Source organism: Lepisma saccharinum, chromosome 9, assembly GCF_977018435.1.
Source record: "Lepisma saccharinum chromosome 9, izLepSacc3.1, whole genome shotgun sequence".
Taxonomy (NCBI): Eukaryota; Metazoa; Arthropoda; class Insecta; order Zygentoma; family Lepismatidae; genus Lepisma; species Lepisma saccharinum.
Genome location: NC_139237.1, coordinates 47,476,420 through 47,492,815, shown reverse-complemented (window position 1 = coordinate 47,492,815; position 16,396 = coordinate 47,476,420). Strand labels below are relative to the sequence as shown.

The following is a 16,396-nucleotide window of genomic DNA, read 5'->3' as shown; positions in this document are numbered from 1 at the left end:
TGACAACTTGCAGTTATACCATTATTGCTGACGAAAAGGGTATGTAGATATTAGAAATTTAACGCAAGGAATTTATAGAATTGCATTATATAGGTACCTGATTTAGCTAACCACACATTAAAACAGGAACACTCTAATAATAAAAGTTTGTGAAATTTCATATACGAGGGGCATCCTGAAAAAGCTCCAATGGTGCCTGTACACAGCACTAGTGGTCAGAGATAGACACACACACACATGCAAGCAGGAAGAAGTGGCATATAACTGTAATCTGGTACAGTTGCAATGCAGCCGTCTTAGGACAGTTCTAGGTTAAAGATTGCAGCTCTCATACAGTTTCCCACAGACTGCGATGTAGCCTACATTGCACGCTCAGAATTTGGCACAGAGTCGCCAGCAATCGTGTGAGGTGTGCAGACCGGACGTCGTGAGTGATAGTGTGGTCAGACGATGGTGCAGACAATTCACGCCAATCGAATGTGCATAACCCCATACAGCTGAGTACACACGGGTCCTTTGCATCACTTCAGGTGAGAGATCTTGGACCACTCCCTGTACAGCCCTGGCCTTGAATCTACAGACTTTCATCTTCTTGCTTAACTGAAGAGGTTTCTGGCAGGGCAAGGATTTGACAGCTACACTGCGGTAGAGATAGTTCCAGTCTTTGCTGTCAGACACATATACCATGGGCATACAAAATTTAGTGCCATGCTACGACAAATGCCAGAACAACAGTGGTGATTATGCCGAAAATTAGGTTAGGACTCACTGTTACTAATGCAATAAATTACAACTGATATTCTTGTTTCATTTATGCCTATTTGGTAGGGACCTTGATATTTTGTTATTTTTTTAAAAATTGGTTTATTTTCTTATTTTTTTATTTTTTTACTATATGGTGTTATTTTCCCCAAAATTCACATTTTTATTTTAGCGCATTTTCTGGCAAATATCTGAAATTATACCTTCATGGTGTTTTTAAACTGCTGTTTCAAATTGTAAGTCACATGGTTACGCCTCTTCGTGAGAGTTTGATATCTTGAAAGATATTTTGGGAAAGTTATTTTCCATACCCCTTTTTTAATTTTGAGGTAAGGATTTTAGATAATGGAATTTGCCCCGTATATACTGAAGGGTGCATAATGAGCATAAGTGGCGACACACCCAAAGAATTTAAATCAATCAATCTCACGTGACAGATACCGATATATTATGGCACCAAAAATTGGCATTATATTTTTTTGACTTGTTAGTGTTTGTTTCCCAAAATTCGCGTTTTTGTTTTAGAACATTTATCAGTCAAACATACAGAAACGTAATACTCCATTGTGCTTTTAAACTATTATTTTAAATTGTAGGTCGCATGGTCTACGTATTTTCGTGACAGTTTGATATGTTGGAACATATTTTTGAGGAAGTAAAAGTAAAGTGCTCCCCTGCACTTTTCCATGACGGTATATAGTAGGGGTGTGGAGTTAGGGCCCTACACTTTCTTGATCACCTCTGAAGATAGGGGTGATGTGATCGGCACCATGCTCCTGGCTACCTTTATCCCTCAAAGTGTCCTCAAGGTAACAGCTTCATATGATCCTGGGTGGGCGCCGGAGCATTTGAATAGGTGGGAAACATCCCGGTTCTCCCCTGCACAGGATCGACCCCGGGTCTCTCGCATAGTAGTCACACGCCCTAATGACTGAGCTCCATTATTACTCGCTCGACAAATGCCGATGGTGTGCACTTAGCTTGGTAATTCAAAACATATCTCGTGCGACAAATACGAAGATGTGGCTCCCGTGTGACGGTAGATACACACTCAATCTCCTGTTAGAACCTTGCCACTTTGCTCTGTGATGCAAATAGTTTTGATAGAAGTTGAAAAAATCGTGGGAAATACATGACTTAATGTGGCTGTCGGAATTATGCCATGTACGTATAACTCTATAGTTTACTCTTGAGTAAAATGTTGGAAAACTTGCATGTTCTATGTACACAAACATGGGCTAGAAAAGACAAGAATGTTGGATTTCATGAAATTTTTCGTTGTTTTAGGACATTTCTTTAAAAAAAATCGCTAAAAACGCCAACAATTTGCATTTTATGCCAAATTCGCATTATTTCAATATTTCGAATGGACGAAAAATGTGTCCAGACATCATTGCACATTCATAAACATAACTTTGCAGCAATTAACATTTTTCACGGCTTTGGCGTTGGCAAAAAAATTAATGTCCCTACTAATTGGAAATTACTTTCTGGTCACCCCTCGTATAAATCAGTAGATGGAAAGTGAAAATTTAGCAGGGCTGGCAGAGAAAAATCAATTCTTGAAGAAAGTGATTTGCTTTGATGATTGAATGATTCGAGTAAATATATTAAAATATTTACGTATTTATTATTAGTATTTTATTTCATAATATTGGACATTAACTTCACTCAGTGAGAGATTAATGACCATCTCTCTCGAGTTTAAACAGACAGGACAGAGAGTGGCGTTCATTTCATTGCAATACTAGTGTTGCAGTAAATTTGAGGTTGGGAGCATGCACTTGCCAATTCTTATAACGTTCACCAATGCAGATTTATGTTTCACTTTTTCGTGATATTATTCAATATATATCCAGTTTGGTTGGATTCTTCTTGATATCTAAGAATAGTGCAATGTCATTGTAAACGTATGTTAACTTGTGCGAAACCAGTTATACGTCAGGATGATGAAAGAAAACCCCTCGTAAGGACTGCTACATTAAATAAGGTGAAGTGAGCCAGAAGAGTAATAGAATTCCAGCAGCATATTTACAGTCTAAAGCTCTTCTTGTTTATGCATTCAATTTTTGTTGGATGTTGCAGTCCATGCAATTTTTGTCGCAGTCCATGCAATTTCTGTCGCATGTTGTAGTGAGATACTTTGTTGGGTGGCGATATTGGACAAAAATCGTATGTTTCCATGTTCCTTTAGTTTGCCCAACAAAATGCCTTACTACGACGTCCGACAACTATCGGACGGCGCCACCCGCTCTTATCCCCTCCATCTGTTGACAAGTCCCCTTACTACTCCCATATGTTCAAGAAAAAATGATAATTCAATGCATTTTCCACGTAATATTTAGAGGCTTAACCTTTACTCCCCCGATGATACCATATGGTATCATCAGAGTAAGGTCGTACCAGCCCGATGATACCATATGGTATAATGGTGCCGATTATGAAATGAATGTGCTTTTTGGACCTTCATACTCTTATGTTATGTGGAAACTCTGACACAGGTCTGGTGCAAGCCTGGGAAATTCATATTGATGACCAACCCCCCCCCCCCCCCCCCCCCGGCAACATATCCATGCCACATTTCCGAACAGAGTTTCACATTTTGACCCATTATTCAACTTGTATAGCACCCAGGAACATGAAACATGTTTCAATCTCTTCGGAAACGTCCAATCTTTGTACTAAGGTTTGCGCCTTCTCCCCAAAATAGCGGGAGAAGAGGGGCAAACTCCAGATATTTGTTGTGTTTTTCATTGAAATTCGGGGTTGTGCCCCCAACCCCCCCTCCTCGGTTCAGCGTTCTGTATTGTACCCGGTTGCATGTGCTGATGTTTTAGCTACAAAACAGAAGTCATTCGATGCAGATTGCTCCCATAGTGCCAGAGTTATAACAATTTTCCTCCAAAAATGCAAATTACCTATTTTTCGTAAAAAAATAATAATCACATTTTGGCTTATTATTCAACTTGTATTGCACCCAAGAACATGAAACATGTTAAGTTCTTTTAGGAAATGTCCATTCTTTGAAAAGAATACTAAAGTTCGCGGCTTCTCTCCAAAATAGTTGGAGAAGAGGGGGGCAAACTCCAGATTTTTATGTTTTTTTCCCATTGAAATTCGGGGTTGTGCCCCAAACCCCCCTCCACGGTTCAGCGTTCTGAATTGTACACTGTTGTATGCACTGATGTTTTAGCTGCAAAACAAAAGTTATCCGAAGTACATTGCTCCCATAGTGCCCGAGTTAAACAATTTTCCTCCAAAGATGTTCGAATTTACAATTCCCGCCGAAAAGCCAGGGCGAGAGAAATTTCTGTCTCTATCTCTCTCCCCTCCTGCCATCACTGCTTTCTGGCGCCGTTGTTATGTTGCGTATAAAAGGGGCCTAAAAGTTGAGGCTGAAACTTACGAAAAATATTTCCTGTTCCCGTGCAGAGTTCCATAACGATATCTTTAAATAAATAAATTAAAAAATTAAAAAATCAATGAAGACGAAATTCCCTGACATTTTTTGACACCTCAAATTCCCTGACTTTTCCCGGTTTTCCAGGTTTTCCAGGTCTGTCACCACCCTGTGTGGGTACTCGTAGATGAAATTAGTTGACAAGGAATTCGGTTTTAATTTTGCCATTAATGATTTTATTTCAAGTCTGCTAGTTCGTGACAAATGTGTGGTGACTGGATGTTCAAAATAGACATAATATCTGTTTTATGGAGGTGTCTGAGAGAAGGTATTCTATGGCGAGCAATGGCAAGGAAAAAGCTGAGGACAGAATCAAGCTTGGAAAGATTAGTTTTAGAAGCCATAGTACAGATGGGAGAGCAGTATTCAAGAATGGGAGATATATAGGATTTGAAAAATATGCTAATTGGTTGGGATTTTAGGGAACCTATACAGAATGCCAAGGAGACGCATGGCTCGTTTAGTAGTAATGTGGTCATTGAAGTTTAGCTTTTCGTCGATGATAACGCCAAGATCTTTTTGAGAGGAAACCTTTTTGATGGGACTGTTTTCGAGAGTATAAAAAGAGAGCACTTTGTTCCTTTTTAAGGAAATGGTGAGGCAGGAGCATTTCTGAGGATTCAATTCAAGTTTCCACTGGCGACACCACAAAAGTAGTTCTGTAAAAAACTTGTTGTAGAATTAGTGAATCGTGTTCAGATGAAATTTCTTTGAAGAGTTTACAGTCATCAGCAAAGAGAAGACAGTCTGTCGGGCAGATCATCCATGTAAAGAAGGAACAAAAGAGGGCCTAACACATTCCCCTGGGGGACACCAGAGAAGACTGATAGAAAACTGGAAGAGGAGCCAGAGAGGATAGCATGCTGCTCTCGTGCATGCAGATAGTCTTTTAGCAAAGATAGAAGTTCACCATGGATGTGAAATCTGGATTGTAATTTATGAAGAAGGAGATTATGGTTAATTTTATTGAAGGCTTTTGAAATATCAAAATATATAACGTCAAGCTGGGAATTGTTTGAGATAGACTCGAGTAGCATGAGGAAGTAATACCGATAGATTGGTCAAGCAAGAGCTGCCTGGAAGAAAACCATGCTGAGCAGTATTTATAAGGGGAGATGTGAACTTCAGCAACCTGTCTTTGATTATTTTCTCACAGACGATAGAGCGAGATGGCAAAAGAGAGATAGGTCGATGTCTTCTCTACACCTTATGCCATTTCACATACGCTATATTGACAATAATGACCGGACACCCCCTGAACTGTAAGGAGGATCATCCATATTAGAGTATTGCATGGGACCACTTTCACTTGCTCAAACTCGTTCAAGTCTCCCATGCTCGAGTGTACCACACTCGTAGTGTAATGATTGCCAACGTCCCATATTTCAGAGCCTAATAAGCAGCACTGCCAACATAAAACCCATACATGGAAATCACTCTATGCAATTACAATTCTAAATAAAAATTCTGTATATTTAAGTAGGACTCAAATACAATTCATATGAAAGCATGCAATATCTACAGACCGAAACGAAAAATGGATACACATGCTGACAGACCTACCTAAGCAATTACAAGTATCATATCACAGTGCAACAAGTACATGTACATCATTGTTCACTTACCGAAAAGGATAATCATATTAATGTGACAATAATCGTAGAAACATAAAATGTCAGCTCAGGCAGTTCCAGCCCATAATCATTTCATTTTCACATATCTCAGTAAGATATACAAAACTGCATTTTAACATGGAGATGATGTCTATGTTCACTTATAAACTAAACCAAACAGTAATTGAACCCCTATCAAAATATATTGATTTTTCAATTTCACTTTGTTTTTTACTTCATGATCCACATTTGAGGGCCTACTACCATAGACAAATTACGGAAATATAGGGTGTTCCGTATAGGATGCCCAATTAGAAAATTAAATAAAAATAGGGAAAATATCATGAAAGTAGTTATATTTCACATATATGTAAGCAGTAACATCTCCCACTTACGTATGCAAGACAATGTGAGGCATATGTCCACCCCTACTGAGTCTGCATGCATTATACGCTCCACAAAATTGTTGATAACCCTCTCGCGTCTCAATGTCTCCAATCACCCGTATGATTTCCACCTTCAGTTCCACAAGGGTTCGTGGTTTGTTGGCGTACACCTGTGATTTCACAAACCCCCATAAGAAGAAATCACAGGATGTAAGATCACATGACCTTGCCGGCCATTTCTGATCACCGTGCAAAGAGGTTACCTGTTGCGGGAATTTTTCATGGAGTTCCATATCGTAACCACAACAAACGAGTCAAAACAATTGAGGCTACATTAATCAGCATGACAACAGATATTAACATTGGTAAGAACAGGTCTGCTAACCTCGAAACAAAACAATAGTACTCAAATCAAATTCGGCGTCCTATACGGAACACCCTTTACATGTGCTAATAGGGTTAGAGTGTTTTTCGCTCGAGCGGAAGATTTATCAATTCTGTGTGCCATCTAGCATTGCTCGTGTGAAGTATTTGATCATCAGGGTATGATCATCAGCACCTACCGATTCAGGCATTCCATCAGGCCAACCTGCAACATAAAGCTCTTTCACATTACAAGGTATAATGGAAAAAGGGGGTTGGTGTTGTTCAAATCTATTTGGCACTGGGCATGAATGTTTAATTACATTCAGAGAAAAAATATCAAAATAACCGTACCAAAATAATTAAGACATGGGGAAGTTGGTTGTGATAACGGCCCAGAGCTCAGCCAACGGAGAAGGATGCATAAGTGAGATTTTGGACACGTTCAAGATACCATGCACAACAGTCAGTGATGTAGTGGTAAAATAGAAAAGTGAGGGTGTGATAAAACCATAACCACGAACGTGGGAAATCAAAAACTTGACCAATAGGGATTAGCGAGTGCTCCGACATGTGGTGAGTCAAAATGGCAGGCTTCGTTGAACTTCGTGGCCAGAGACTTTCGAATGTCCACAGAACGCTAGTACTCCAACCATCCAATGAGAGGTGGTGGCACTGGGATTCCATTGGAGAGCTGCAGTACATAAGCCAATGATTACTACCCGGAATGTGGCATACCGATTACAGTGCTGCAAAGAACATCGCCAGCGGTCCATAGAACAATGGAAAAACATCCTGTGACATGACAAATCACACTACATGTGGTGGCGATCTGATGGACATGTGTGGACGTGGCAAATGCCCGGGAAGTGGTTCTTACTGGAGTGTAATGTCCTCTCCAAGAAATTCTGCAGGGCTAGAATCATGGTATGGGGCTGTTTTTTGTGGTTTGGTGCCTACAACCCTGAATGCCAATGCCTACCATGAAATGTTAGACAACTCTGTGCTCCACTCCTTGTGGGAAGAGTTCGGAAGTGGCCCTTTTAATTTCCAGCAGGACAACTTGGCGATCCATAACTGACAGGTTTGATGATATGAGAGTGAATGAACTCAACTGGCTAGCTCAGAGCCCTGATCTCAACCCCACTGAACATCTGAGAGATGAGTTAAAGCACCGGTTGCGATCCAGGCCAAACAGATCAAACACCACCACCGAGCTGGTCATCAATTTGCAGGGGGAATGGAAGCGACAACTGGCAGACAACCTGGTGGAAAGTTTCCTCAAATGGTAGTGGCTGTGAAAGCAGGGAATGGCAATTTTGGGGAGCATTAGTCTCATTCCAGTTTGTAAACCAATACTGTCAGTGGTTTGCAGGTATGAATGCAAATGACACTCACCTTATGAGATGCACTTGTTTAATTTTTGCACACAAATAATAGGTTACACGTAAAGTAACTAAATCCAGCAGCTATGCATGCAGGCACAGAATCTTGCCAACTCTTTTAGCACTTGTACTTTACACTGTCCTGTCCATCATATTGGATCCAATAGCAGACCTACTCATACTGACACAAGACCAGTTCCAGGTAACCACATTCCTTAGGGTGTCTGGCCATTAGTGTAGCTAGTGAAGTTGGAATAAGAAGTTGTTATTATCAATGGACACCATCGAGTGATCAAATTGTGGACAATGGATGAATATCTGTTACAGTTTCAGCACTGAAGAGCCTACAAGGTGGCATATTGAATGTATCATTGAAATATCTCATTAATGCTGAAATGGTCCACACAAAGTCCCAAAAGTATTATTTGTTAAAAAAAAAGTTATGAATCTAAGGCCAGGCAAATACGACATCAAATTTGATACAGCTCTTACATAATTGGTTTTAATTAGTTTTATTTTATACCATGATAATTGACAATAATTTCTAGGAATACTTTAATTCATAACTAGACCTTGGATTTTAGGTTTTTAACCTATTTTTTTCTTTGCAGGTAAATAAGAAATAACAAGTTATATCAGTGTTTCATAAAAAAATGAAACAACTGACTAAGTTTTATAGTGTCTAAAATAACCTATTTTGCTTGTTAGAACCTATTTTAGGTTTATGTGCCTAAATTAAACCTTTTTTTAGGTTTCATAGGGTTTCCATATCTCACGGAGGTATTAGCTAGGTTTGGTGGCAAAATAATTCAATGACTGGCATGTTTAAAACAGGTTTTCTGTCGATTTCCCTCCCTCCAAGTATATGATGTTTATCAAAGCTTTAAACAAACAAAAATGTCTGACATCACTCTTACCTGCAGGCAGTGGCGACGAAAAGGGGACAGTTCCCCCTACTTTTTACCCCTGCACTAAAGACTCTTAATGTTAAGCCTTGCCTACTAAGACAAAGTAAACTTCTTGTCCCCCCTCCTCCACATTCTCAGTTTTGGCACCCAATCGTCTCTACTGCCTGCACAGCCGCAAGTGCAAACTTCTGATCTGTGTGGCCTTGCTTACTTTTGCGTCAGTTTGGTCCTTTTTGGCATTCACGCCTTGCTAAGTAATATTTCAGCATTTAAATTAGAACTACTGACTATGTTTCTGTTGAAAGATAATTTTCAGCACATGAAATGATCCTCACAGGCAAAAAGTGGAGTTAGAGTGTGGATAACGCAAGAAGATTCATGGTGGTCACTAGGACCATGATACAATTCAAGTATAATTCCTGGTTTTCACGGTGAACTTCTCAAAAATTAAAGGATACAAACATACGTTTTCTCTACTCCAACCTTACTTATTACCGACTCTCACCCTACCTTCCATACACAAAAATATTGACAATATAAAGGATTTGCATGATTCCAATGTAACAAAAAATTTACCCAATCAACTTCAAGATATATTATTTTGTAATAATCTTCCGTTTGTCAAATAGATTGTTCCGTAAAAGACACTAACAAAGTAAATGGATTGAGAAAATTTTATTTTATTTTCTGTATAGCTTTCTTTTTCATCCTCAAAAAATGTATGAAATAAAAGCTAAACTGAGAGAAACTTGCCTCAGGGCATTTATAAACATGTATAAATTTAATGGGATATGGATTAATAAAAGTTGCAATTTTTCCCGTCTACGGAGAAAAAATGGAATAGAGAAAACATCCGCTTGTACCTTATTCCATGTCTTGCCAAAATTCATGAATAATTTCCAGAGCCAATAATTCACGCATAATTTCCGGTGCCAATAATTCACGTGTAATTCCCGGAATTCAAGGAATTCCAAGTGAGTAGCCACCCTGATATTGTGCAGCAAATTATACAAACGTAATTCATTTTTCATATCAACAAGTAACTTTTTCCTAAGAGCACAAGTGCAGTATTATAATATTTTGTAGATAATTTTGAAAATGATATAAATAAATGAAAATTTGTTTAGAAAATTAATATTTGGTTATTACGGTTCTTGTGAAATTTTGTTCTTAACAATTGTATCTAATCAGTGTTTTTCAGGAATTTTGTACCAAATTTAGTCTTTTTGCAACCTATTTCAGGATTTTTTGAGCCTATTTTAAGGTTTTTAGAACCTATTTTCGGATTTTTAGTCTATTTTAGGAACCTAAAGCACACTTTTTAGAACCTAAATATCCGAGGTCTATTCATAACACAGCTTAAATATGTTACAGATATAATAATGCTATTGTATGTGCAAAACTAAAATAGTAACAAATTTATTTCCCATGAATACATACGTAAACTAAAAGCATATCTTTCAATAACATGGGTGAATGAAAAACCACTAATTATGTTTCAATGTCTCCAATAATTACACTGATGTAAACACTCATGTTGTGGGCAATGGCATACCCAGAGTGATCAATGGGGAGAGATCCTCCTCTTGAAGAATACAGATTTATCATTAAAAAATGGATGTTAGATGGCTTAAAATAGACTGGTGAAAACAATTAGGGGATCAAGTCAGAAACCTCATACAAACTGTGCAACTATTGTTCATTTGTCCTCGATGGTCCTTGCTGTAACAATCAACACTGGTGTCTGGGCACAGCAGCATCAAGAGTGACACCACGAGGCACAACTCATAGAAGGTGATAAAACATAAAATGAACCAGCCACACGGGCACACCAGTAGTGCCATACTGACAATGAAAGTGTGTGTCTGGGCTTGAGTAATGGAGAATTCAATATGAACAATGCCGCCAGATTGCAATTTACAAGAATCTATCGCATGGAGAGCCATTGGAAGGTTGGAGGCGGGACAGACTCAAAGGCAGGTAGCAGAAGCCCTTGACATGTCTCCAAGTGTCATTTCCTACATGTGGACAAGTTTTCAGGAGACGGGAAATGTGCGACGAAAGCCAGGAAAAGGCTCTCCATGGGAAACGACAGCATGGATGACCGGTATAAAATGTTCACGACTTGTCAGAATAGGTAACATATTGTGACTTACTGGCAACACGAGCTTCTCATGGCAACAGCATGCAGGGTATCAACCCAAATCATTCACAACCAACTGTGGTACGAGGACCACTATTTATATTTTGAGCCTTGGCAACACTGATTGAAGTTAGGCGCGATTTGACGTTTGCATGGAATCGTCTGGCATTATTGACCATAACGTACTTCAAATGTTTTGTCAATAGCTTGATTTGTGTTGTTTATGTTGCCTTGGAGATTGCGCGACTAAAATAAAATGGAATTACCTCGTGAACATTTTCGTGCGATGATTTTTTACGATTTTCGACGTGGATTATCAAGACAAGAGTGCATCGATCAACTTACTTCCACATTTGGCGATGAAGCCCCATCCTTTGCCACTGTGAAACGCTGGTATAACGAATTTAATCGTGGCCGCCATTCGCTCACCGACGAGATTCGCGAAGGTCGTCCAAAATCAGTTGTTGTTCAAGAAAACATTGATGCTGTGCAAAACCTAATACTGCAAGATCGTCATGTGACATACTGTGAGATTGAGGCAACCATAGGCATTAGTTCCACCAGCATATATAAAATATTACATGATCATTTAGCTGTGAGAAAGGTATGTTCTCGTTGGATCCCACACAATTTGACAAAAACTCAAAAAGACGCTCGCGTCAATTGGTGCAAAACAAATGCTCAATAAATACAATCGTGGTGCTTCAAAAGACGTATATAAGATTGTAACAGGTGACGAATCATGGATATATGCATATGAGCCGGAACGTAAACAGCAGTCGACTGTATGGGTGTTTCAAGATGAACCCAATCCAACAAAAGTTGTTCGAGCTCGAAGCACATCGAAACAAATGGTCGCCTGTTTTTTTGGGAAAACTGGTCATATGGCAACTGTGCCTTTAGAGGAATGTAGAACGGTCAACTCTGAATGGTACACAACAATTTGTTTGCCAGAGGTCTTCGGTCAAATACGGAAAACAAACATACGCCGTTGGATCATTCTTCATCAAGACAATGCCAGCTGTCACACATCTCGTCTAACAACCGACTTTATGAACAGTCAAAAAATCGAATTGATGGGTCATCCGCCGTACAGTCCTGATTTGGCACCCAATGACTTCTTCTTGTTCTCGAATGTCAAGAATAAATTGCGTGGACAACGATTTTCGTTGGCGGAAGACGCCGTTGATGTGTTCAAAAACCATATTATGGAGGTGTCTCAAGAAGATTGGAAAAACTGCTTTGACAAATGGTTCGAACGAATGCAAAAGTGTATTGACCATAAAGGAGAATACTTCGAAAAACAATAAAGCAGTTTTCAATGCCAAATTGCTGTTTTTTCATTGTTAGGCTCAAAATATAAATAATGACCCTCGTAATGTGCTCTCTAGACAGTAGACGCATGCTGACCTGGAGGGAAAGTGGAACCCATTATTGTTCAGCTAATGTATACCAATATGATAGTGGTGGAATTATGGTGTGTGCAGGAATCACCAATGACCGATGCACAGACCTCCATGTCATCTGGAACAGTACCTTTGAGAGCCCAGAGGTATCAAGACAACGTCCTCAGAACTCTATGTTCTGCCTCTGGCTGCAGAAATTGTCAAGTTGTCCATTTTTTTGGACATTAATGTGTGCCTCCACCGAGCGTGGATGGTGAATGACATGCTTCAGGATGAGGGCATCAAGTGAATGTATTGGCCAGCATGTTCCCCAGACCCTAACCCAATAGAGTCTGTCTGGGAAGCCATGGGAAGATGCACAACAGTTAGTCTGGGATCTACCGCAACTCTTCAACAGCTGGAAATGTCTGTTCTGGAGGAGTATTGAAGGTTCCCCCAAGAACTAATTGATAATCTTATTGATCCCATGCCAAACAGGTTTGCAGCAGTGTTAGCAGTTCATGGAAACCACACACCTTACTAGTGGTCGGTTTCTGTTGTGAACATCACTGATTGTATCAACTTGTTTGGCCATGGTATACTCACCTGTAATGTGTCGTATCATGTGTCACTTCCATAGACACCCTCTTGTGCTCTGCCGTAGCCATACTTGTTCATGATGTAACTGTATCAGTTGCAGGAAAGCCCAACATATGCAAATAAATCCCTGTTGCACCGCTTTCTGGGCCGTTTATTAAGTTTCTGGCTTGATCCCCTAACTTTTTTGACCAGTGTATATTAAAACATACTAAAGGCAATTTTAAAAGTGGAGAGTTATTCCAGTTTGTGAGTTGTAAATCTTCAGATCAGAATTTCAGTTATTTTGAACATCGTCCTTTTCAAACAAATTTTACTAGTTTCATGATGAACAACACAACACACAAAAGCACGACACCACTTCGTTACATTTTGATGATTCATAATGGTCCCATAAACTGCCGCAATTTGACAATGAATGTACGCTGGTTATTTGCCTTTTTTCCTGGAGAAACCATATCATAGCCCACACTTCGCATTTGGCTGGATTTTTTTTTATCACCACAGCCATTTTCAGCACTTGTGACCCAGCGCAACATTGCGAATGACCACTACTGGTAGGAGTAGGGATCAAGGTTACTGTCAGTGTTGTTCACAAATGCCCTATATATTGTCCCTAAGATATACATATATCCGTCGTATCTTCACTTTCCTGACACGACTCGTACATTGTTTTTTAACATTACTCCACAGTTATATATGTGACATGATACGAAGTAATATTTCCACACACAATGTACAGTATAAATTAAAGTTTAATTATGAAAAACCTAAATACCAGTAAAAAGAGGTGAACAAATCACTTAGCAGCACACATGAAATATTCTTCGATGCCACCAGCAGTCAGCTCACAAAAATGGAAGTATATGAACTAACCTCGGCTTCAGTCTTCAAGTATGGAGCAACATTCTGGTTGATTTTCTCGTACACACCAACAGAGTGCACACTATCCTTCCATATCCCTTCCTCGACTGTTAGATAGATTGCACCTCCAAGAATACCTGCCTTTAATCCAAGCCTGAAAATAGAACAAGGAAAATTACTGTACTTTTACTGTAGCTATGAAGTTTTTCTATTTCATGAAGAAATAATGGCAAGCTTCAAAAGACTTTTAACTTAATTTCTTACCATTCAAGTTATTACTTTCTTTAAAAACATACCATACCTGTTTTGTGCAAGAGGTCTCATTGGTAGGGCATCACACTGCCATGTGGGAGACCCAGGCTCAATTCGCACAGCCATTTTCTCATGCAATATTCTTGCATGGAAATCCTTTGGAGTTCATCCAGCACGTAATAATGTGCAAATGGGGCCAAGCACTGCAAGGGGGAGGTAAAAGTGGATGGAGCATGATGGTGATATCACCTCTACAAAATGGCTGATTGCGAATGTTCAGGACCTTAGTTCCACGTTTCCATTGCATGGTCAAATGGGTAGGGAGTAGATTAATATTTTTTTTACTTCTTTTTGTGCAATATTAAGTTATTTGACATTTTTATACTTGTTTTTCCAAAGCAACGACCTAAATTGGAATGCTCACTAATAGTATATGTAAAAGTAAAAAAGATAAAATCACACAGATGGAACATTTACAAATTATAACTATTATAAGAAGACGCTACTAAATTATTTCCATGAAACTTACTTGTAAATGTTCTATTAATTTCAGTGGCTTCTGTCACCATCCACTTGGGAATTCGTTGCTTCACTGTTGGGGTTGAGTTCCGATTCCTGTTATTTCCTTGCTTACCGCTAGGAGCGCTGGTGTAGCCAGTTTGTCTGCTGCGTGTGATAGGTTTGAGTTGCTGCAAAAGCAGGAGGCAAACATGATGTGCCTGACCACTGTCGATATTCAGATCGTGTGAAAAGTGCATAATTGCATGAGTCTCTTTGATTTTTGTGTCAATCAGTGTGTGTGCTGTATGCCTGACTGAAACTTTTTGCATCCTGTGTTTGCTAAACTTGAGGTGCTTTGCTAGTCTGGTAGTGGGTTGGGATTTATTATTATTATTATTATTATTATTATTATTATCCGTTAAGGGCTGTTGCATACCTTTGTTGATGGATGTGATGGATCTGCCAAAGTAATGCAAGTTGTACTCACACTGGGCGTCATGTACTCCTGGGTTGTCACGTGGTGACAGGAAATATCTCTTGTGTTTGCTTAGGACACTGGTTTGTGTGTGAGTTTGATGTCATACTGTTCAGACCTTCTTTTGATAGTTAGATTTAGAAAGTTGATGCTTATTCGTAGCAAGCCATTTTTCAACTGAGGTAAGGGCTAGGTCTCACCAGTGGAAGTGGCTGAGGTATCTAAGTTATTGGAAATCTGCCTCAGGCACAATTACTTTCAGTTTGAAGACAAATACTTCACACAAACAGACAGAAGAATTAGCCAAGGGCAACCCTCTGTCTGCTGCCATAGCCAATATTGTGATGCATTAGCCAAAAAGGATATCCTTCAATCACCAGAACTCCGGTACATAAGATATGTCAGATATCCAGAGGACATCATTGTCGTTCACAAAAAGGATGAAGAAATAGATCTACTTATGAAAAAACAAACTTAGCAGCATTCATCCCAGGCTGAAATTCACAATAGAACTGGAAAACGAAGGCAACATCAACTTTCTAGACCTAACTATCAAAAGAAGAAGCAACAAGTTCACCACCACAGTCAACAGAAAACCAGGGGCAGGGAACCAATATATCCCTCTCCAATCACCTACCCAAACATAAAGATAATGGATGGCTTAACTTCTACTGAAGAGCTTTCTCACACTGCACAAGTGAAGAGGATCTGAAGGAAGAAGGTACCTTGGCTACAGACATAGGACTTCAGAATGGATACACAGTGCATCAACTTTCTACATGGTGTAGCAAAGCTGGAATGCAGGTGCGACAACCTAACTAACACCACTCAGCCAGCAGCAATAAAACAAAATGGATTGCCTTTCCTTACCATTAGACAATATCTAACCATCTGGCCAAGATGCTGAAACAGTATGACATCAAACTCGCACACAAACCAGTGTCCTCCTCACTTCCACATAGTACACCCTGGACTGCTTTTGCAAACGATAGAGGCTCTGGCGACTGACCCTATGGTCAGTATAATTCTGTGTGTTGTCCTTATGTGTGCCGAGTGCTTTTTTACAGCCTCAGCTTTTAACCGAAGTCAGAATATTTTAAGATTTCAGTTATGCTACATTACAGTTATTTCTTATGGTAAGGGGCTGGACCCTGCATAACGTGACGGGTGCAAAATAGCCTAAGTGCTCAAGCACAAAATTTTTTACATTCATATTCAAAAATTCAAAATTCAAACCAGTGTCCTAAGCAAACACAAGAGATCTTTCCTTTCAATAATTGACAGGAGTACATGATGCCCAGT

The 16,396-nt window shown here is 39.4% G+C and overlaps 1 protein-coding gene across 3 annotated transcripts in view; it reads right to left on the bottom strand.

Moving 5' to 3' along the window:
- The window catches only part of QIL1 (MICOS complex subunit MIC13 homolog QIL1), a 49,121-nt gene that overhangs the window by 17,489 nt on the left and 15,236 nt on the right, over positions 1-16,396 (bottom strand). For all 3 annotated transcript variants that reach the window (XM_083129026.1, XM_083129025.1, XM_083129028.1), the window contains exon 2: positions 13,879-14,020. In XM_083129026.1, the coding sequence (XP_082985152.1) occupies positions 13,879-14,020 (142 nt within the window). The remainder of the gene's footprint in view (positions 1-13,878; positions 14,021-16,396) is intronic.